Here is a 22,958-nt window from a genome sequence, read left to right on the forward strand (position 1 = left end):
AAGATTTAATCGGCTAACCTCGGTTAGTGTGCATACTCATTATGGATAGTGAAGTAGTGGAGAGGAAATTTACGGGAGACGAACGAGTCCCGAGATGTTAAGAGGGACGGCGATGACGGTGATTCGTCAGCAAAGTCTTTAGGGTGAGTCTAGGTGAGACGAGTCCCTTGTATTCCTGGATGAGGTATTTTGTTGGATCGGACAGTTCTCGCAGCGCAAACTAGACGATCTCTGACAACCCTCTTTGCAATCAGGATAAATGATAGGGATGCCCATAAAATGTTTGATACGACACCGTCCTGAAATGGACAGTTCTTTGGAACAAATCGATCATATATCCTTGCGAGAAATAATTTTGGTGCGTTCAAATCGGTTTGTTATGGGACATGTACTCTTGGTTATTTCTAGATAGTATATTGGGAGGATATTGGTGAAAGGATGGATGAAACAAACATAACCTTCATGCATTGAGATTGTGGACTTTGATCCTCATAATATAAGATTATAACATCATTTATCATTGTGCATTTTTATATGTGATGTATATATTGTGTTTATTATGTGTGTCTGTCTGGATGTGATATTTCGTGTAATTCCTCGCCGTCAATGAGTAATATTCATTAGATGTTTTACTCCATTTTCTTTATGTTTATCTTCTATTTGCGTTTTGTTCATATGGATCATTCTGCCAGGATTCTGAGTTACCGCTTTTCGATGTCCCAGGAGGGGGCATGGAGGATTGAGGAAAACAGTTACACCTACACAGGCCCTTGTGCTTTTTGATTAGTGTACCTATGTAGGGTATTTATTTTGCGAGTAGTTTTATTTGGGCGACCATTAAGATTCTGCCTTGTACTTCATACCAACATTTCATGATATTATAATGAAGTATGATTCAAAGTTATATTGAGTTATATTTTTATTACCTCTAGGTAATGGTGTTTTTTATTTTTCGCATTGTATGTTACTTAAAGTGATGTTCCGAAAATGAAACGAATATAAGGAAATAAATTTTATATGACATCATTATAAAAAAAATACCAATTTTTGAGCAAAATTTTTTGGAATAATTTTCGGGGCGTTACAACTACTATCATGATACTATTATTATTATCATCCTTGTCATTACTATATTAATGTCATTATTATCTAATGTGTGATAAGAATTTACATGTTTATATTATAGTTTTATCATGCTTACTATCTTAATCTTATCACTTTCCCTATACTAATCACCAAATAGTACAAAATTATTTATTTTGAATTAAGTAATATTTCCTTAGTCTAACCACAGCCCAATTGTCCCTATCCCAATTGTCCCAATTATATATGATGGTTCGTCTAACCAACATTTTCTGCCATATTCTGCACCGAATTAACCACTTTTAAATATATGATGGTGACTCTAATATATATTTTTTTCCACTTTGAAGTTTGGACCATCTTATATAGGTTAGGTTATGACTTAAGATCATTTTAACCAGCAATCTTCCATTCATGTAGCATTAGGCACATCGACTTGTCCACTTTCAATGTCCATGAGCGATATGCCGAATCTTCAAAACTCTTGAAGTGACATATTATTAATCACCATTGAATATCTCAAAAGGTATATATATCTGAAAAATAAATAAACACATAATAAATAAAATGTAATATCTATAAAGATTTATACACCATCAATACGTTATTACTTATTCATTTGTATTGCATTTTTTAAAAAGTTAATGATAATTAAAGTAGTGGATGATATAATTCACAATGTATTAAACTCATTCAATGTTGGTACATACATTTTTTCTCTCTAATAAATAAGCAAGTATTGAGAAGTAAGTAAGTCTTACATTGTCTACCTCATTCTCTTAGGTATCATTTAAATACATGTTGTATTACTTCTCTCATTGACAATTGGTTTTGAGTTAAACTTTAACATGATATCAATGTTATAACTCAATTTCTCTCTGATTGTCGTGAGCTAAAAGATATTCTTCACTTGTTCAAACAAACTTTAGTGGAGGGATATGTTGAAAAATAAATCATATATCATCTACATCATTCTGTTATGCAGTAGGTTTTTAGATGAACTTTTAACAGCAATGAATCATATTAAAAACTATTAATCAAAATGTCATTACTCATGTGTTTGAAAACATATACCAATGAGTCAGCATCAGGCAGACAAACGAATATTTGATTAGAAAATTATAGTACTATAGCTATTTCATGTAAATAAATCCTTATTGAATATACATTTTTTTGTCAAATTTCTCTAAATTAAAATAAGAAAGTTAGGGTGTGTCACCCTTATTTGATCTTCTACATGGAGATCTCAACCCAAATGACCTAAATGGATATATATATATATACTTTCTCATTTTAAAGACAAACTTCTTGAGAAAAGCTTTTTCCAAAAAAAATTATATATAGCAGTATCAAAGTAAAATAATATAATAAGTTATTAACAGTATAAATATTAAAATAGTACAAATGTGCAAGACTTAATAGTTTTAAAGATTATCTCTCTAGCATTGAAGTGCGAACTTCTCTCAATAATGATTCTATCCCCTTACTTGTTTCAAGTTTTCAACTAACACCAATTTGGTTGAGTACTATTTTTTTTATTGGCCTCATATGTGTGATATAAATGAATCATTATTAGTCAAATTACTTGCAAGTAGAAGTTGATTACAAGATGGAGTTTGAAGTGGACAACTAATCATGTTCTTAATCTAGGCGAGTTTTGTTTAATTTGTTGAATGTATATTTTGAATATAATAAATTTGGAAAGTGCTGGCTATATTATATATTTTAAGATAAGATGGTGTTGAGGAGGATGCTTCATGCACATGCAATAATAATCATCATGCGTGAACATAATATAGTATTTCAAGTTGGTAGAATGGGTAATTCTTAACCTAAAAGGTTGACAATAAAAAAATATTATTTATATATATTTAACATTAGCAAGGAGAATAAAAACAGACTAAAGAAACAAGTCATCCTAATAATAATAATAATGAATGTCTAAATGTTTAATTGATATGAGATATTCTTATTAGCATAAAATCCGAGACAATATGTATTTGTTCTATCATATGTTACAGATAGTCAAATGGAAGTACGTACATCTTCTGTCCATCACTCTATATGTTATGAGTTGTGATTAATTAGAAAAATACTTAATAATTATATTTTTAACTTAAATAATGCATTTTCTTTAACCAATCACAATTGTACTCAAATTCATGATCAAAACAGATACATATTAAGCATTCCCAAAATTTGGATGAGTTGGCAGCATCACAAAAAGATATTGAATACTAGGTCTAAGGTTATAATTTCAAGAACAAGATAATTAGGGTACAAGTTATCACTATATATAAGTATATATTAATCCAAGTGGACGACAAGCTTCAAGGAAAAGGGAATGGGAGATCCCTTTCATGATTTATATTATGTTTATTGTTATTGGTATTGTTAATCCAGGTACAATGCATATTTTAGGAGTGAGAGAAAGAGAAAGCATGAAAGAAAATTATAGAAAAACCCTAGTCAAGGTCAAATTTATTAGTTGGATGGTGAAAGACTCATATAAACTATAAAGGGTGGTGTATATAACTTTAAGTCAAAGCAATGAACCTGGGATGAAAATAATAGGTGAGAGTTAATCTAATATATGAATAATAATTAATATATGCATTAGATTCAGATCATTTCTAGTACTATAAAGTCTAATATGGAATAGAGGAATCATATCTCAATCTTACGTTCTTTATAACTCTGATATTTGGTATCATTGAATTGGTAATGAATATAGATATAGAACGTTAAAGTTTCTCTATTATTTTCCTAGAATTATATTATTATAAGTATAGAATTAAAGTTACAAAAGTAAAAAAAAAAATTATAAGAACATCTTCATTCTTGCAACCTTCCCAAGTTGCTTAATGGGTATCTCATAACTTTTTTGCATTTTTTTATATTTATTTATAAATTAAACAATTCAACTAATATTTCAAAACTCCATTTTTCGACTCAAAAATGGATTTCAGCAATGTTTTATGGCTAATAAAAAATTATTGTCCATGTGCTCGTTCAAATGGTGCAATCTTCAAAGATTTATCTTCAGCTTTTCAAAAATTTCTAAGCCGAATGGAGACACATTTAACATCAACTTCAAAACAGAAAATAACTTAACTAAAAGAGTTAGTTTTAGACAAAATTTAAAAAATCAATTTCAAAATAAATATTTGGAAGATGAATTTGGTAATTTTGTCCATACACATTCTACATATTTAAACTTCGTTGACTTTTGAATTGTATAATTCCCCCTTCAAATTGTATAGGCTGTATTTTCTGAATTATTGTCTAAATCATGAAAAGCAGAACTCAATAATATACATCAACTTGCAACTTGCAACTTGCAAGTGGATAGTTTTTGCTTCACTCCAGCCAAATTGTTCTGGCTTCCCCCTTGATCCATGAAAATGATGAAAGTATATACTATATGCATGCTGATATATTTAAATCCTAATCTAATTAGGAAAATAACAAAAGAAAGATAGAAAACAATTTATGAGGTTGAGAATTATAGATTTTTGTTACTAGGTATCCTTCATCTTATGAATATGAAATTAATCTTTTTAGGAGTGTATGGTTGTCTCTCCTAACAAATGCCGCTCTCGAGAATGAATTATTAACCTTTTGGTCTCTCTGAGAATCTAGTAAGATCTTACATCGTTAGACTAATATTTTGTTGGTATTCAGAATTATATATGTATCAAAAGAGGTATGAGTCATTTTTTTACTTATATGATGTACACATGTAAATTAAAAAATATTGATTTTTTTTAAACATAGTTGAGAGAAGAGAAAAATTGAAGGAGTTGGAGCTAAAAAATAAAAAATAAATCTTATGTGTCAAATAACGTAAATACCAAATCAATGTCTACGTGTAATCTGCTATCCTCTAAAAGAAATTGTTAGTTTGCTGAACAATATTTTGAATATGTTTTATTTTTCAAATAGTTTATCTTTTATATAAAAACACCTCTTCATTATTCGTACTTATTCCACTTTTAGAAAATAAGTTTTTGAAAAAATCATTATTGAACTCATGCATTTTGCACGTCTTTAAACATTTTATTTATTTATTTTTACATTTGAAACTTAAAAGGAAGTAATATTAATAAGGAAGATTAAGCAATTAATTGTGTTAATATAATCATTATTTGTTTTTAACATGAGGGAAGTTATGCTATTCCTATTTAACATCTCACCATACAATGATGCTTAAAACACAAACTCTTATTTTGCTTATTTTCTGCGACAGGTACTTTAACATCCCAGCCTTGACATGCGACCCTAAGGTCCGTGAATTTACTGAGCGTGTCACCTATTAAGTTTAAATACTCTCCCTGCAGTATGTAGCTTAGTGGTAATGACTCAATGGAATCAATGACTATAAGTCTCTGAGGTCTTGGGTTCGAGTCGCGGAGGCTTCCTTTAGGGGAAATAAAATATTGCAGGGACTATTTAAGGTTAACAGGTGGCACACTTAGTAAATTCATGGACCTTAAGGTCGTATGTCAAGGCTGGAATGTTACAGTTACAAGTTCTTCTTTCACCCTTATCCCTTCACATGTCAAGAGATAATAATACATATATATTAATAATAAACAGCATTAACTAGTTTCAGTATACATATATAATTTATTTATTATTAGGAGTTACTTTGAAACTTAAAAGGGAGAAATATTAATTAGAAAGTGTAACAAAATAGATGTGTTCATCTAGTCATATTTTGTTTTGAATTTAGGGGGACTGATCTATTGAGCATATGACCAAAACATGCTATAAATGTAAACTTTCTTTTTCTATCTTGAGTATTTTTTATTTTAGGATAAATATGAATACAACCTCTTTAATTCTCATCCTTATGACATGTAAATAGATAATAATATTTTAACATGTCAATGAATGAATTCATGATCTCATACATTTTACATGTATTTAAAGAGTGTTTATTCATTTGTTACAAACAATATAAATACCATTATTTTGAGTTATCTTTAGTGTATTTGAAACTTAAATTAAAAGGAAGATTAAAAAACACTTTATTTAAAAAGAAGAACTATTAGGTATGAGGATTAACAAAATAATTGTGTTAAAGCTATTATTGTTTTTCTAAACATCTCATTAGAAACACAAACTCTTCATTATTATTTGTTTCTAGGCAAGGTTCAAGCTATTAGTTGTTTAGGCATAATGATCATCTCAATGATTTTTTGTTTAATTTCCATTGATAGTTTTTTCTACATAAAAAAACACATTAAACCTCTAACACCATCTTCAAGAAAATAAATCATCTATCTAGTGTAATTAGGCATATTGGTTCTTAATCCTTACCCTATATAAATAGAAAATATATGTGCATAATTGAATTTATAAACTCATAAACATTTATATCCTTGAATAATTTATTCGTTTTATAGGAATAGTATAAGCATCACTAATTTGTTTCAATATTTATTATATGGAGTTTACTTGTGTATTTGAAATTTGAAACTTAACAAGTAAAATAAAACAGTACTTAGGGGATCAACAAATAAATGCATTCTTCTAATAGTAATAATGTTACCAAACATGCAACAAACGCAAACTCTTCTCTATTTCCTAACCTAATCAGTTACAAATAGACAGTAATATAGTAATGTGTTTGAAAATTATATAAAAGAATTTATATGCATGCATCATTTTAAATAAACTTTTCACAAGGATTGGACAAATGAAAATACAATAGAATGGACTTTAGATACAATTGTTAATATATATCTGCAATATTGTGCTTAATGTTTTTAACAAAACATTGTGTGTCATATTCCAAACCAGAAATAATGAACATGTAATATTAGAGTTTTATATATTATTATTGTATTATCTATCATTTATACTTAATCATATTAACTCTTCTAAAATAGTAGAACAAACAAATTGTAGATATTATACTCATTCCGAATTTATCCTTTTATTTAATTTAATCTCTACCATAAATTTCCTTATGTTACATTATTTGACAAGAGTTCATCAATAGTCTTCCACACATTATCTAATATCTACCTTCTCTCTTCATTAACGTTAGAGGAACATCTTTAACAATTACAATATTACATGTAAAAGCAACCAACAACTCTCTAATAACAATAAGAATGAGAGTCTAACATATATAAAAATGCTGGTCACACATTAGTATACATAGACAAAATATTGTGGATAACTATGAATAAAAATCCAACATGTATAGTAAAAAAATATATATGCAAAACAGTTATTGTTACATTATTATATACCAAACATTTAAGTAGGTTTCGCTAAATCTTAGGTGTGAGCAAAAGGTTACAGGTTTGATTTTTAGGAGTAATACTTGTTAAAATTGGTAGTCACACACTCCAAAATATATTAGTTTCTTACCCAAAAAATATAAAAAATACTCTTGATAGTACCAAAAAATATTTTAGTGGTATCTGGTTTTGATTTGGTGGGAGAATAGAACAAAGAAACCCCACATCATATGCTCAGTTTCAGATGCATTGTATTTGAGATTCCATTGAGTCATTGAGTGTATTGGGCATGTATCTAAATCTGTTTCCACTTACAATAAAAGCTTCTTCTTTTCTCTTTCACTAACACCAACCATTTCATTTTTTTCTCTCTTCACCTCTTTCTTTTTTTTCCTATCTCATAGGAATTCTCAATCTCCTTGTACCTCTTTCCTTTCTCTCATGCATTTCTGCTCCCATAATTCATACATCACCAGTAAAGTCACAAACTTTATCTTCTTCTCTGCATTTTTTGCTCTCTTTGGAGGGTTTTTCAGTGAAGAACAGCACAGATTTCACCTTCAAGATTTTTTCCAGCTGTGCCCATGTCTAAAGTTATCGGCTTTACTGGTAAATTTCTTTATTATTCATATCTTTGATCTGATTTATGAACCTAGCTGTTTAACTTATAAACTTGGTTGCAGCATATATGAAATTGATTTTATTCTCATATGTGGTTTTTTAGAGTTATATGTTGGTTTTCTGGGTTGGTTCTGTGTAGATTACTGTGTGTTTTGCATGAAAGTATATTTTTTGGGTGGATCTGATGAGATATGAACAGATTCAGGCTCTAATTTTTTACTACATAGTGAAATAGATTCAGGGTGTTGTTTTAAGAACTTGTTTTAGGGTCCTTTTTTCTAGTTGTTATTGGTCTTTAGTGAAAACTGGGTATTGTTTTCAGATAATAATTTCGAAGAAGGTTCTACTTTGAGTAATTTATTTTGTATGCATCTTAGACCAGTAATTTCATTGAGAGTTGACCTGAGCTTGGTGTTGACTTCAGAGGATGCATAAGATTTCTTCATAAACATATATAGTTTCTATTGTTTGTTCAAAGTTTTCAATAGATACTTCATGTGGTTCTATTTACTGGTTATGTTTTACATGTTTTATTAATTTTTATATGCACACCTTTTTCTTTTCTAACCAAGCATATGTGTGGGTTTTCAGGTGATGATTTTTACCATGGGGGATCACTATATCCTAACCCCAAGGAAGCGAGTCTGTTCTTGTCTGTTGGCCATCAAGCCGGGTTTTACTACCCTCTTCCAAAGAGGTCTCGTGTCAGTGTTCCATTCGATTTCAGTGGAGAGTGGTTTGTGCAGAAGCCAAAGACAACCATTGAATCTTTGCCAGATGAATGTCTCTTCGAGATCCTGAGAAGGTTGCCAGTTGGCCAAGATAGGAGTCAATGCGCTTCAGTATCCAAGCGCTGGCTTATGCTTCTGAGCAATATATCTAAGAATGAAATTTGCATCAACGAAAGTGCCAAAAATGAAAAGGAGGGTGATGATGAGGGATATGGCGATGAAGGATACCTGTCACGAACCTTGGAAGGGAAGAAGGCAACTGATGTTAGACTCGCTTCCATTGCTGTTAATACTGCATGTAGAGGAGGATTGGGAAAGCTTTCGATTCGTGGAAACAACAAATCAGAATGTCGGGTGACTGATCTTGGTCTAAAGGCAATTGGTTGTGGATGCCCTTCTCTAAAGTCCCTTTCTCTATGGAATCTTGCTAGCATTGGTGATGCAGGTCTGATTGATATCGCTGCTGGCTGTCAACAGTTAGAGAGGCTTGACCTCATCAACTGCCCAGCAATTTCTGACAAGGCTTTAGTCACAGTTGCGATGAAGTGCCCAAATCTGGCCGAGTTATCAATAGAATCATGTCCTAACATTGGTAATGAAGGTCTGCAAGCTATTGGGAAGTTGTGCCACAACCTCAGGTCTATATCAATCAATGGTTGCTCTGGAGTTGGTGATCAGGGAATTGGTGGCCTTTTGTCTGCAACTTCTTCAGTTCTGACAAAGGTGCATCTTGAGTCGTTGATGGTTTCCGATGTCTCTCTAGCAGTCATTGGGCATTATGGCATTTCAGTTACTGATCTTGTCCTTAATTGCCTCCCAAATGTCACCGAGAGGGGATTCTGGACTATGAGTAATGGTCGTGCACTGCAGAAACTAAAGTCACTCACAATTGGATCTTGCCGAGGAGTGACTGATGTTGGGCTTGAAGCTATTGGAAAGGGTTGTCCAAATGTTAGATACTTCCAGCTTCGCAAGTGTCCATTTCTTTCGGACAATGGGTTGGTATCATTTGCCAAGGCTGCTTCGTCAATTGAGAACCTGCAATTGGAAGAGTGCCACAGGGTTACCCAATTTGGGTTTTTTGGTCTCCTTTTTACCTGTGGTGCAAAATTGAAGGTTCTTACCCTGGCGAGCTGCTACGGGATCAAAGATATGAACTTGAAATTGCCCGAAGTGTTTCCTTGTGTATCCCTCGTTTCATTGTCAATCTGTAACTGCCCTGGGTTTGGTAATGCTATCCTTGCTGTATTGGGAAAGCTGTGTCCTCAGCTTCAGAATGTTGAATTGAATGGACTTGAGGAAATAACAGATGCAGGGCTTCTTCCACTGCTTGAGAGCTCCAAGGCTGGTCTGGTTAAAGTTAATCTCCGTGGCTGCAAAAATGTTACCGACAAGGTAGTTTCATCCATTGCCAATTTGCATGGTTCGACTCTTGATGTGCTAAATCTTGATGGTTGCAATAAAATCGGTGATGCTAGCTTGAAGGCAATTGCCTCCAACTGTCATGTGCTCTCTGATCTCGATGTTTCAAGGTGTGCAATCACTGACGCTGGGATTGCAGCCCTTGCACGCGGGAATCTGCATAACCTGAAAATACTTTCTCTGGCATGTTGTGCATTGGTTTCAAACAAGAGTGTGCCTGCTTTGAAAAAAATGGGTCGTACCTTCGCTGGATTGAACATCCTTGCTTGCAATAGAATCAGCAGCAGTGCAGTTATCAAACTTATGGAACATCTCCGGACCTGTGATATCCTCTCCTAAGAAAGAAGTTTTTATAGACATCAGCTTTGCACGGTCGTGTTTTTGGATCCATTATGGCTCTTGGTCATCATCCATCCAGTACCCGGTTCACTTTTTTCCAGAGCACACAGTCATTTCTTTTTTACAGGTTTTCCTATCATTGGAAACCTGCTGTTTTTGGCATCCTATTATTGGATTCCATTTTTTTAAATGGCTGTGTCTCTGAGAACCTCAGTTACCGTGTTCTGGAGTTTTAGGTCTCTTTTCTATCGGGTGTTGGCACCTGATGTTTTCGCATCGGTTTTGCCATCATGTGTGTCCTGGTTCTTTTTTCTTTACTTAAGTTTGTCCAATGATGTTTACCAAATATTTCATGTATTTGAACTATGTTCTATACATGAAATGTTAGGGTCTCAGTTTTAGTTCAAGGAATATGTTGAAGATTCAATGTTCAAGTTTCATGGTTTGTATTGGCAGTTCAGAGTTATGATGCCTTTTCTTTTGGGGGCTTTGGCCATAGCAGCAAGTTAATACTATGCTGCTATCAAACAACCTTTTCTCTTTGAAAAGGGTTGTTTTTTTTACTACCAAGCCCTTGTTTTTAAGGTTTCATATTTTTGAGCTGCTAAATTTAAGTTCTATATTGTTTAAGATATATGGTCTTTGTACTAGATGTTATTTTATGAAAAGAAATGAATAATACTTTCTATATCATTCTAAATTTCACTTCTCCTGAGATCATTATACTTAAAGATACTCTATGCTCAGGTGTTTCAACTAAAATCTATTATCAAAAGTCACCTACATTCATAAGAAGGAAGCTTAGATTGCAACCAACTTCTGACTTTAAGGATAAAAGTTTTTTATGCAGTCAGTACATCAATCACTTGATAGATACTTAACTCTTCGTCAAAGTGTTTGTGTTGCTGTTATACCGCGTAATTCTGGGTTGAGGCCGGAACACCGTGAATAAAAAGTGAGTTCTTCTGCATGTTACAATAAATTGAATTCTGCTATACCTGGATTTGACTCTGGGTAAAATTAGTGAAAAACTGCAGCTATTCTACCAAAGAAATTGAAGGGAAAAAACACTGTAGTTCTGCCATGGAGCACATGTACTATGTACATCACATGCGTTGCCTTGTAAAGCAATTATTGATGCCTTCAACTATAAATTACTTAATGATATTATTACTTTTAGAGTACTTAAGATTATTCCCAAGATCCAGAATGGTCTGTTACAAACTATAGATCCCAAATCTTTCGTGTTAAGGCTATATCCACTCTTCCTTAAATTTCAAGAAATGCACTCAGCACATGCACACACCGACCCACCTCCATAGTAATCAAAGACATTTTTGGTTCAAATATGTCATCCTTATTAATCAAATTATATCAATGACCCTTTTTACTACTGCTAATTTTTTTGGTACTACCAACAATATCCCCTCATTTTTTTGGGTAATGAACTAATCTCTTTCAGAGTTCGTGATTCCCCTCTCAACAAGTGTCACTCCCAGGAATTGAACCCTCGACTTTAAGGATCCAGTGAGGCCTTACACTACTAAACCAACACTTTTGTTGGTAATCTACTTATAATTGAGTAAACATGTAGAGTATACCTGTATCCATATTTTATTTGATAATTTGCATAAAGATTTTAACTCATTAAATGACTTATGTGTGAATATACCTTTACTTGCTTCCTTTAGAGGCAAATTTACTTCACCTTTTTCATCTGTTTACACAAATTTTAACATGGTCTAACAAATATAACATCACCATAGTACTACTTAGAAAAAAAGAAGCAATCTCCAAACCAAATATGTAACACTGTAATCAAGCACATGATTTACCAGAAGAGTGTTCACAACATAGAACAGTCTGTTTCATGTGACCATGCCAATTGTTTAACAAAGCAAGACCTGAACAAAATGTACTTCAACCACTTGATGCCAAACATTCTCAAAATTTTACCTGAATCCATTTACTAAACAGACAAATGCTGCATACTAAAATAACATCAACTAGAACAACCTTGCAAATAGTTACATACACATGATACAATGCTGCATGAAGGACAGAATTTTAAGGACAAAACCTGCAAACTTTGGGAGTAAACACAAGAAAGAAACAATGCTGCTTGGACAAAATGACATGACAAATCATAATGCAAATCTGCAAGCTTTCATTGATCAATGATATCACTCATATGCTTCTATAATATTCACGGGATAACCAAATTGCTCTGATTGTAGTCAATGTTTGGTTTGGTTCCTGCTGTTTGCTTAATGTTCTGCCGCTATGGGTTCTGGTAGCAAGGTGATCTCTGGTTTCTCTTCATCGACTATATCACCGTTCACATGAGATTCTGCTTCACTTGTCTTGTCTGAGGTTGTCTCATTGGACAAAGTATTGTTCTCTTCAATGGCTGCAGCCATCTCAACTTTCTCATCTCCCGTTGCATTAGACAAGGGGGTAACTTCAGATAAGGAGGTCATTTCATCACCCAATGCCTTAGATGAAGTTGGTGGGGTTGCTGAATTGGATGAAATGATCTTTTCAGAAGTAAGTCTAGGAGGGAGGGATTTTCGCTGTGGCTTCTTTTGATGGACAGGAATAACTCCCTTAATAGGTTTACTCTGAGACATTTTCTCATCCAGACTTAAACGACCAAGTGGAACGCTGTTGTTAGTGATTCCCTCTGACTCTAAATATGCTGAATTCTTCCTACGACCAAGCTTGGGAGATTTCGCTCTTGTAGTTGGTATCTATATTAGTGATTCCAAATGCTTCAGAATTTCAATTTCAAAATAACAAGACCAAACTTGCTAACTCAAAAACAATGTCAAGAAGATCAATGATCAGATATCACAATTTTTTTATTTACAAAGAAAAAGATAAAAAAAATGTACAAATGACATGTTCAAATAAATAGCAAAGTGGGGAACAAGAGCTCAATTCACCAGTGGAACAAATCGGTTTTGGCACCACTTTATAAATGAAAAATGGGAAATTTTCAGCTCTACAAGTCTAGTTCCCCCATGAAACCATCTCACATTAGGTAAATCAAGTGGAGGACAGTCCAATAGATACAGGTAGAGGATGACATAGAAAAATTATAGGCGAAACCATAAAAGAGGACTTAAACTTAAATGGGCTTTTGAAGACATGGTTTATGAGTTATGACATAATACAATGACAGTGTTTGATCCATGTAGCTAACTCCACCTAGTGGGGAAGACTTTGTTGTTCTAACTTATTGGTATGAAGACATCTATTAGTATAAGTTTAAAACATTGTTCGAGTCCAAGTAAAATCAGTTAGATGCACCTGATCGGCTTATTCACCTATTGGATAAATAAGTAAAAAACCATCAACAACAACAACAAATTTAGAGGTATAAAAGATTCACAATTAGATAGAACCTCGAAATCTTAATTAATGAAAATCATGTTATATGGCTTAAATGTATAAATGTATAATATAACATGATTATCTTCTATTTTGCCTCCCTTACTAAAGTTTATCCAGCTTACTGAGAAATCCAACTTCTATAGCCAATGTCACAATTAAATACTCAATCACCATTAATCATTTTTTTCATTTCTGTATCCAGCATGCCTAAACTTTTTGGTCAAACAACTAAACAATTTATGCATTAGCTAGAGATACCAACTTGGGGGAGTATGCAATTAATGACTTTAAAAGTATTATGCATGTGATTATTTTTGTTATATAGCGAGTTTAGACCAATAACTCTGAAGTCACAGGGTATTTAAGAACAAAGAAGACATCAGATAGACTTTAGTTGGTGGAGGAAAGAGGGAGCAGTGTAAAGAAAGCTTCGATAGCAGAATTGCTCTTCCCAAATGTTTTCATAAGACTGTTGTATGCTCTAGGCCTTGATTCTCAGAAGCCAGGTGGAAAGTGTGGATGTGTGCACATTTGTGCACTTGTTAATTCATATACCGACAGAAACATGCGTTATATACGGCTTCACAGTTTAAAAAAATATCTTCTGAAAGTAATTAGGCAAAGTACACATACAAGGCTTGCAGGCAATAAGACAGACAGGAAAACTTACCTTCTTTAACTCCACCCTAGGGGGATGAGGCTCCTGGTAGAAGCTTGGCATTGGAGTAGCTTTAAATGCTAGAGTCTTCCTAAGCATTTTAATCTCGGCTTCTTGGCTCTCCTATAAATGACGTGAAAGATCAATGTGGTTGAAGAGGCAACATCTGCAAGTTACATTTTAGCGAAGATATCAAATATTATCACCTTGCTTTTCGCTTGCAGGGTACTCTCCTCCACTTCCTTTGCATGAATCTTTTCCTCAAGCTGTGTGTAGAACTGGCTACCGAAATAACAATTAATATTTTTAACCAAAATCTTATTCAAAATAAAACCATCAAAGTAACACAAAGGTGAAGTAAGCAACAAATATTTACCTGTTTTCTTCTCTCAGCTCGCTCATCACACTTGAAACTGAATCCATAGTTTGGAAGTGCCCCTGCCTTGCGAGGTTTGGCATCTTTTGAAGTAGGGCTTCAAAGTGGATTAAGGAAAAAAACATTATCATTCATAGTATCACTTTTATTAACAAACTTACTATATAACCATAAAGAATCTCATTTTAGTTCCCCATTCCGTTCACAAGGAATAAACAAAACTGGACCAGAAAGAAAAATAAAATAAAAGGATACGAAGAAGAATCCGTTTCTCCTTGAACAGTATCTGGCGGCCCTTTCTTCAATGATCTTGGTTTGGTCTTCTCCCTGTCTCCAATAAATTCAGTCCATCAGCAAATAATTAAGATGACCATTTATTTATACAATATCTTATCTTCAACTAACATATGATGAAACATTCATAAATAAATGCAATGCATTACATACATGGGTGCTTCAAAAGTCGCTGCATCAGGTTTTCCACGGTGCTGAGAGAAAAAAATGTAAAGATAATCAGGTAATGCCAAAACTACAAATTATTACCCCAAAGCCAAAATGATAAAATTAGAAAACAAGGAAGACAATTATCTGGATGCCTGACTGCCTGTGAAAACACATCGAAGGTAACACCGGAATTTACCTTGGGTTGAGTCTGCTTGTCATTCAATGATCTGTTTTTAATAGGCTGTTTTGGGTTAGAGTGTAACCCCAAAGTACCATTTGAAACAGCAGCGGGTGCCTCTTCACCTTTTCCATCTTTGCCCGTCTTTACCAAACTTGAACGAATACCTCTGGGACTTGCGGGCTTTACAGTCTTGTTCTTGACAGGACCCTTTTGTGCTCTTGATTGCACTGTTTGATCTATGATTTTAACTTCCTCTTCCTGGAATTTAGCAAATGCATGAGACTAAGTGGTATAAATTACTTAAGAAACCAATTCAAGAAGAAAAACAAAGAAACCTCGCCTTAGAAATGGTGGCATTGCTGCCGTCCATGGTATCATTTGATCCTTCTTTGGTTACTGCCGTAGACGAGTTATTGGTTACAATGCTATCCAAATGGTTGAAATTTTCAAGATTTCCATTTAGAGCTACAGTTTCTGCCATTTCAGTAACACCGGAGTTTACATTGTTTGAAACAACACCATTTACAGAATTAGATGATTCTTCAAGAACACCATTTTGGTGGATTGCATCGAGCCCGTCAGCAAGTGAAAGGTTACTTGGATCCATCATTCACACCAAGCTCTATGTTACATAGAAGCAATGAACACAAACTTAGAGATAATTTAACACAAGACCACAAGGAACAAATTATATTCCTACATAGCAAGTTTTACCATTCATCCGGTGTTTATATGAAAAATATCTAGACAATCTCACATAATTTTTCTTTTACTATCCGAAGAACCAAAAGAGATTGTAATCTTGCAGAAAACATAATTCATCAACCTTAGTTTCTAAAATTAATGGCAACTTAGGAGTAAAAATGAGAAATAAAGCAACATAACACAGTTACCATAATTCATGTTTCAATAAATATGATAAAAATAAAAACCTAGATCATGGACATTAATCAATAATGTAGAGCACTTTAGTAGGACAAAAAGATGCATCTAATCTCCACTTTGTTGCTCAATGCATGGAGACAAATTTGGAACAGGAAAATCATTTATTTTTACTTCAATTAAAAAACTAACTAAATTTAATAAAATAAATGCATAAAACTGAAAAGATAAGAGTGTGAGAGTCTCAGTTTCAGGGATCAAGTAACAAAAAAGACTTGATTAAAACTCAAAATTGACTTGGTTCTGCAGCAAAAAAACTAAACCAGGGATAGTGAAACAAGAAAGAACAATATGCTCTGATTCTGAAACACCCATTTTCAAAGTTGAACCCTTTGATCCAACACTGATATTTTCAAACAAAAGTAATGCACCCCAATAAAGAAGCAAACAAATCAATTACAGATAACTACAATCTTACTAAAGTTGAGGGTTCAACATTGGTAGAACAAATAAAAATGAGATTTTTATTGGGAATTAAGAGTAATAAGAGTATTTGGAGAAACCCAAGTGAGTGAGATTAGAGAGTGAGATGGTGTTACCTAAGGTAGTGAGAATGGAGTCAAAAGAAGAAAAGCATTGTGGGCTGAGAGATCTGAGGAAGAGAGAGAAGAGAGAAGAGAGAGAGAAGAGAGAAGAGAGAGAGAATGGAGGATCCGAGCCCGACCAATAAGATCCGAAATATTCAAAATGTACTACTTATGTTGCTGTCCCCAGGTGTGAGTACGTTCTCTGCTCACTTCATGTGTTATATGTTATAATTAGTTAATAAAATATATTTAAATTAGAAATTTAATTATTAAGTATTTTTCTTTCTTCCTCATTTCTTAAAATAAATTAGACAAAAAGTTATACTAAATAAATAAAGGATTTATTACGTAAATACTTATGGTGTCTGCGTTTTTTCATACTATTAACAAATCATTCTTCATCATTCCTATGTTAATTATTATTGACTCTCAAATAAAAGTAATACAAATTAATGAAAAATGATGGGCCGATAGGATAAAAAACTTTAGATTAACAATGTATAATTTTAGACTCATAAATAAAATGGAGAATGGTGTAAGGTTTTGACAAAAAAAAATTGGAGACATATTCTTGTCCCAAAAACTTTACACTTGGATTGTTTTGAGATCAAAATAGTAGAGGAGAAATTTAAAAGAACCAAGTGAGTGTTCAGGTGGAGTTGGCTTCAACTTGATGAAGATGGAAGTTGGATAGGATTTGTGGGTTATTCAACTATTTTTCACTAGGAGCTAACTGCATGGAATCTATTATGGGCTACAACATGGTCTATGTGTCATGAAACGTGATTGATTAGAAAAATACTTAATAATTAAATTTTTAATTTAAATATATAGTTTTCAATCTATCACAACTCATAACACATGGAGTGGTGCAATATGTGAAAGAGATACTGACTTTAGTAATATCATGATTCAGTTGCTGCAAAATAAGATAGTGGCTTTTTAACTGGATTATCATCTCCATTCCATACAACATACATGATTCAGTTACTGCAAAATAAGGTTACAATTCTTCTACAAATATTATAAGAAAAATAACATGTGAAATGTATTTTTTTTATTAATGATTAGTGTCACATATGTCATAAGAACAACTATTGATACTCTATTTTTAAACCACCATCTAATCCATATCTTGGTAGATAACTGCACAAAATCTGAAATATAAAATGCTTACATACATGAAATACTAAATTTAAAACATAAGTTTCAATATTATGAGTACCCTTTATTTATAATTGATGTGACAAAAACAGCTATGTTCATTTGCTAGGTGGTTAAGCACTCTTATCAAGGCAGCTAGGCACAAAAAAAAGTAGTCAATTTTATTTAAACAAAATTAATCATTAATTTATAATAACTATCATAAACTAATTATAGCAGTACTTTGTGTCCAGAAGAAATTAGCTAGAGTGCAACAAATAAAACCAACAGTGCAGTAAATGCAATGACAATAACACAGATGGTGAAACACACTTTTCCTTGTACTTGTATTATTGTCCATCATCCATAACATAACATGTCTCCTAGCTTTCACATCCTATGAAATATTTAGGACATAGGGAGCCCGGCACGAGTGAACCACCACCATTTGTCGATACTTGATTAAGTCACATCAGTGTTTTAAATTGTAATTGCGGAGACTTCTCGATGTGATAAGTGGCCCACCCTTTAAATTTCCAACACATAATTGATGAGAATTTGGTTGTGCTGGGTCTTACTCTTGATATCTTTCTTTTTCTTTTTGTAGTCAGAAATTATTGAGTTATCATTATTGATAGTTTCGGTGGGTTAAGGAGATAGTGGCTCATTGCCTCCTTGAATACTACCTTTTGAGGACAAGTAACCTCTGACACTTAACCATATCTAATGGTTTTATTTTCTATATACTATTGAATTTATATGATAGAGCATTATGACGTTGTTCTGTCAATGTCGTTAACCCCACCTAGTAGGATAAAAGTTTGGTTGTTTTAAATAATCAAGTAATCAAAGCTTAATGAATCTCTCTTACCCTCATTTTTTCCCACTATAGTAAAACTTTCACAACTATTTTTTGGGTAGTAGATCTTGATATTCAACACATTAATACATCCCAAAAACTTCATGGCAACTGTGCATAAACACTAGCAAAAATCAATAAAAATAATACAAGGTGACACTGTAGTTTCAAGTCAGGAATTTATAAGCCATTCCATCTCACACCAGAGTTCACCAGCTTGAGATAAGCATTCTTGAAATCTTCAAAGAACATGTTCTCATTGTCTGCATATTTTTTAATCCATCTGTTTGATAATAAAGATATGTTAAGGTATGCACATTGAATTAAACACATAAATTATCAGAAACATGTATATGCACTAGTACATTCTTAGTCAATGTAGTGTTTTAAATTGTGTTTGTGGTTGCTATTGCATTTATCGCAATTGCGGAAAACGTAGTTGCAAGTGTGGTTGCAATATAGTTGCATAGACTTCCAAAATCACAATATTGCGGCCACAATTGTGATTGCAGTTTGCAATGGATTTTTAGTCACTTGATAAAAATAATTAAAAAAATGTGCTCTAGGCCAAAAAAAACAACTATAACTTAAGCATTTGAGCAGAGATATGTACTTAACTGAGGATTAGAGATATTGTAGGTATTGTTTTGAAATAATGGATGATTTGCATTAACTGTTATTTTGTTCTGAAACCTTAGTGCTTAGCAGAAAATGCAGTGTGATATCGAAGAGAAGCATGAAAGGTTGTTAGAAGAGAAAGAACCTAATGCATTCATCATCCTCAACAAGTGCATGATCTGAAGGAAGGCCAATCATACTGCCACCTGTATAAAAGAGAACCAACAGATGAAAATAATAATGACAAGAACAAGGTAATGCAAATGAGCATGCAATACAATCACATAGATTTATGCACTAATCGGTTCAGATTCTCTCCCGTACCAAAGGGTCCTGTTCTAGATAGAGACGACGATAGATAAGACCTTAAGGCTGCACACAAATTGTGTTACAAGCTAGATGATGATCTAATTCTAACATGCTTTCATGTTCCCTATTCTGTTAAACAATAATTGATTGGGAAAAAAATGGCTATCAGCAAGTTAATCAAATTAGCAAAGCAATTTTTAACTAACTTTAGTTAAGTTGTTAATTTACCTGCAGATGTCCATGGCTTCTCCAAAAGAACCTTATAATATGAATTGTCAAAGGTAGTCGGGCTCCCGAAACCTTTACTTCCAAGGGTGTGAGCTCCGGACAAAGCTACAAGTTCTTGTGTTCTGTGGAAGAAAAGGTCCAAATGGATAATAAACAAATAAGCAAAACTGGTTCTGGCTAAATATGCTGAAACTTTATACCTCTGATAAATAGATTTATATGTCTCAGCATATGATCAATAATTTTTTGGCCAGTAAATCACTACATTCGTTGCCTTGTTATTCTGGTTTACAATTACAACTATAGTAAGATATCAGAATAAGTATGTCTCTGAATATGTTAAGATTTTTTAGGTAAGTTATGTTCAACCAGATAGCTTTTAGAATGTGTAGGTGCAAAAGTCTGAAAGAAGTATCAAATAAACAATACTTTCATCCACTGAAAACGGAAATTGCAAAAAATGATCACCCTTACAGAACATAAATGCGAAGTAAATAAGAATTTTCCTCATACTCACGAAAAGCCCATTCTCCGGAAGCATTTCTTCAAACCAGAAGCACCGAGAGATTCCTCAGGAAGTTTCCCTTCAGGATCAGTCCCCCTATCATTGAAATGAATGGGAATAAATTGGCAGAAGACACAAACAAGGTTTTCATTGTTATGTGACAGCCAACGAATTAAATCCCCATTGAGCTTTTTTCTCTATGAAAAATGTTCGGTCATCCTTTAGCAATAGCCTTAAAACTATTACAAATTTGCTTGAATAATATTTTCAAAGAACTCAAGCTAACATTTAATGATTGTTTCACATCCTTGGGATAAAATGCATGTTATCTGTCACATAAATATACTAACTAGAGTACTAAAGAGTATAAGCATCTCACAATGAATCTACTCTGCCCAATGACACTTGGATTGGTGGACCTCCACATAATTCGACTGCTTCAGCTCCGGCCACAGCAATCATGTCCGCCCAGGATACTGATAAAGGTAAACTAAAATGTGTTGGCCTAGACCAAATCAACACTTAATATTAGTTGCAACTACTGGATAAAAAAATGACCTTGTTGGATGACATCTATCTCAGTTTTCGCCTTCTGCAAAACCTAAACGATATATCCACCGAAAGATTATCTCACAGTTAATACATAAGACTTGTGTCTTCATGATTAAGAAATTTATAGTATAGCTGATAATTCATGCCTTCACTGATTTTTTCAAGCCAGCATTTTCAGATCTTTCAAGTTCATAGATTATAGAACCATTCATACCACCTGCAACAAAATGAACATTGCAAAGAATATAACACAGTCCATGGGACAAAAGTCACACTACAATTTTATTTGAAAGGAATCAGACAATTACACTCAGTACTTAACTAGCATGGCTTTTACTCAATGATAGCAATGGTTAATAATTTTCCTACAAGACTAGAAATGCTGCTAATATAAACAGTTGCAAAGATAAGAAATATAAAATCAGATTTGGCTGGGAAAGGTACATAGTTTAGTGTCATGTGCATGATGCCAAATTGGGTGATAAAAAAAACATGTGAACTTGGTTGAAAGCTTAATTAGTAGCATCTGAATTATTTTCACATTTTGTATTTTATCCTTAGGTTCTCAATATCTGGAAGTCTCTTTTGGACCCTGACTAACTCTAGTCGAGTCGGGAAGACCCATTTAAGGAGACAAAACTCTCACAACACTTATTTTTTTCATTCGCAATACTCAAATCCGAGACATTGCATAAGGGGGAGCGAGATCCTTGACACCTGATCAAATAGTCATTGATGGAGTATTTACAAATTTAATCTCTACCCAACACAAAAAAAGAAATTTTTAACCTAGATAATTTCAGCCCTTTCATGCAAGTACTTCACATCTATTATACAACATAGACATATCCCATTGCCAATATAGGGACATTGAAAGAGTTTTATACACTGTCAATGAATCATACACGAATAATGGATGATGTATTGACGGTGTATAAATCTTTACAGCGATAGTGCATATATCATGTGGGTCGGGAGTATTGTTATACCTGTATTGTCATCTAATTGGAAAGTTCCTGCATCATGAAAAACCAAACGAAGCACACCTGCAGCTTTTGCCTTTGACAAAACCTTCCTCAACTCTTGTTTGATGAGAACATATTCTTTTCTATCTAACCTTCATTCAATACACCAACCAAGTATCATAATGCAATATACATAATACATACTTAACTAAACACTACACATAATCAAAACTCAAAAAGCATATAATAACACTAACGGAATAGCATTAGCTGGGAGACAATCCAGGACACGAGTTAAGGGAAGAAGACATGGCAAAGTGGCTAAGCTGCATATAAGTTCTCTCCTTTTGCTACTTGGAATCACTGCAATTGGACCTATATCTATTATATATTTATATATTTCATTCATATAAGGTTAGTACACGAACAACCTCAATATAATCAAAAAGATAAAGGTTGTTGTTGTTGAATCAGTGACCTGAACATGCAACAGTGTGGTCGTTGGGATTGACAGTTGAGGTAGATGGTCGTTGTAAACTCAAGAGAAGATGGTTACTCAGACTTGAACTCATTATCTCTAACGCACGCACCCACACAGACCACAAAATCTATCACTTCTTTTTTTTAAATGATAATCTGGAATAATGAAAACTAGTGTTTTTTGTTTATTTTTATTTCTTAGTATTAAATATTTAAGAAAATTGTATTATATTTTTTGTGATAAAAAAATATGAAAATGAATTATAATTTTTTTTAAAAACTACACTGATAATATAATATTTTTAGATATATAACTTTCTCT

At 33.1% G+C, this 22,958-nt stretch overlaps 3 protein-coding genes across 3 annotated transcripts; 1 reads left to right on the forward strand and 2 right to left on the reverse strand.

The window, feature by feature from the left end:
- Nucleotides 7,603-10,885, forward strand: LOC109343736 (EIN3-binding F-box protein 1-like). The gene is made up of 2 exons (XM_019582188.1): nt 7,603-7,949; nt 8,553-10,885. Exons 1-2 carry the CDS (start codon nt 7,925-7,927, stop codon nt 10,451-10,453), a joined length of 1,926 nt encoding a protein of 641 aa, XP_019437733.1. The 5' UTR covers nt 7,603-7,924; the 3' UTR covers nt 10,454-10,885.
- Nucleotides 12,370-17,136, reverse strand: LOC109343737 (protein WVD2-like 5). The gene is made up of 9 exons (XM_019582189.1): nt 16,990-17,136; nt 15,849-16,130; nt 15,524-15,766; nt 15,331-15,371; nt 15,139-15,210; nt 14,884-14,980; nt 14,714-14,785; nt 14,520-14,630; nt 12,370-13,203 (listed from the first exon to the last, which is right to left on the reverse strand). The coding sequence occupies exons 2-9, from the start codon at nt 16,116-16,118 to the stop codon at nt 12,721-12,723; spliced, it is 1,389 nt and encodes a 462-aa protein (XP_019437734.1). The 5' UTR covers nt 16,119-16,130; nt 16,990-17,136; the 3' UTR covers nt 12,370-12,720.
- On the reverse strand, nt 18,956-22,797 carry LOC109343738 (putative L-ascorbate peroxidase 6). The gene is given in 12 exon segments (XM_019582190.1): nt 18,956-19,109; nt 19,155-19,176; nt 19,178-19,262; nt 19,743-19,803; nt 20,135-20,256; nt 20,652-20,735; nt 21,019-21,115; nt 21,198-21,240; nt 21,338-21,408; nt 22,181-22,308; nt 22,414-22,537; nt 22,635-22,797. Coding segments are annotated over 12 exon segments (978 nt in total). The 5' UTR covers nt 22,729-22,797; the 3' UTR covers nt 18,956-19,062.

Source organism: Lupinus angustifolius, chromosome LG03 (assembly GCF_001865875.1).
Source record: "Lupinus angustifolius cultivar Tanjil chromosome LG03, LupAngTanjil_v1.0, whole genome shotgun sequence".
NCBI lineage: Eukaryota > Viridiplantae > Streptophyta > Magnoliopsida > Fabales > Fabaceae > Lupinus > Lupinus angustifolius.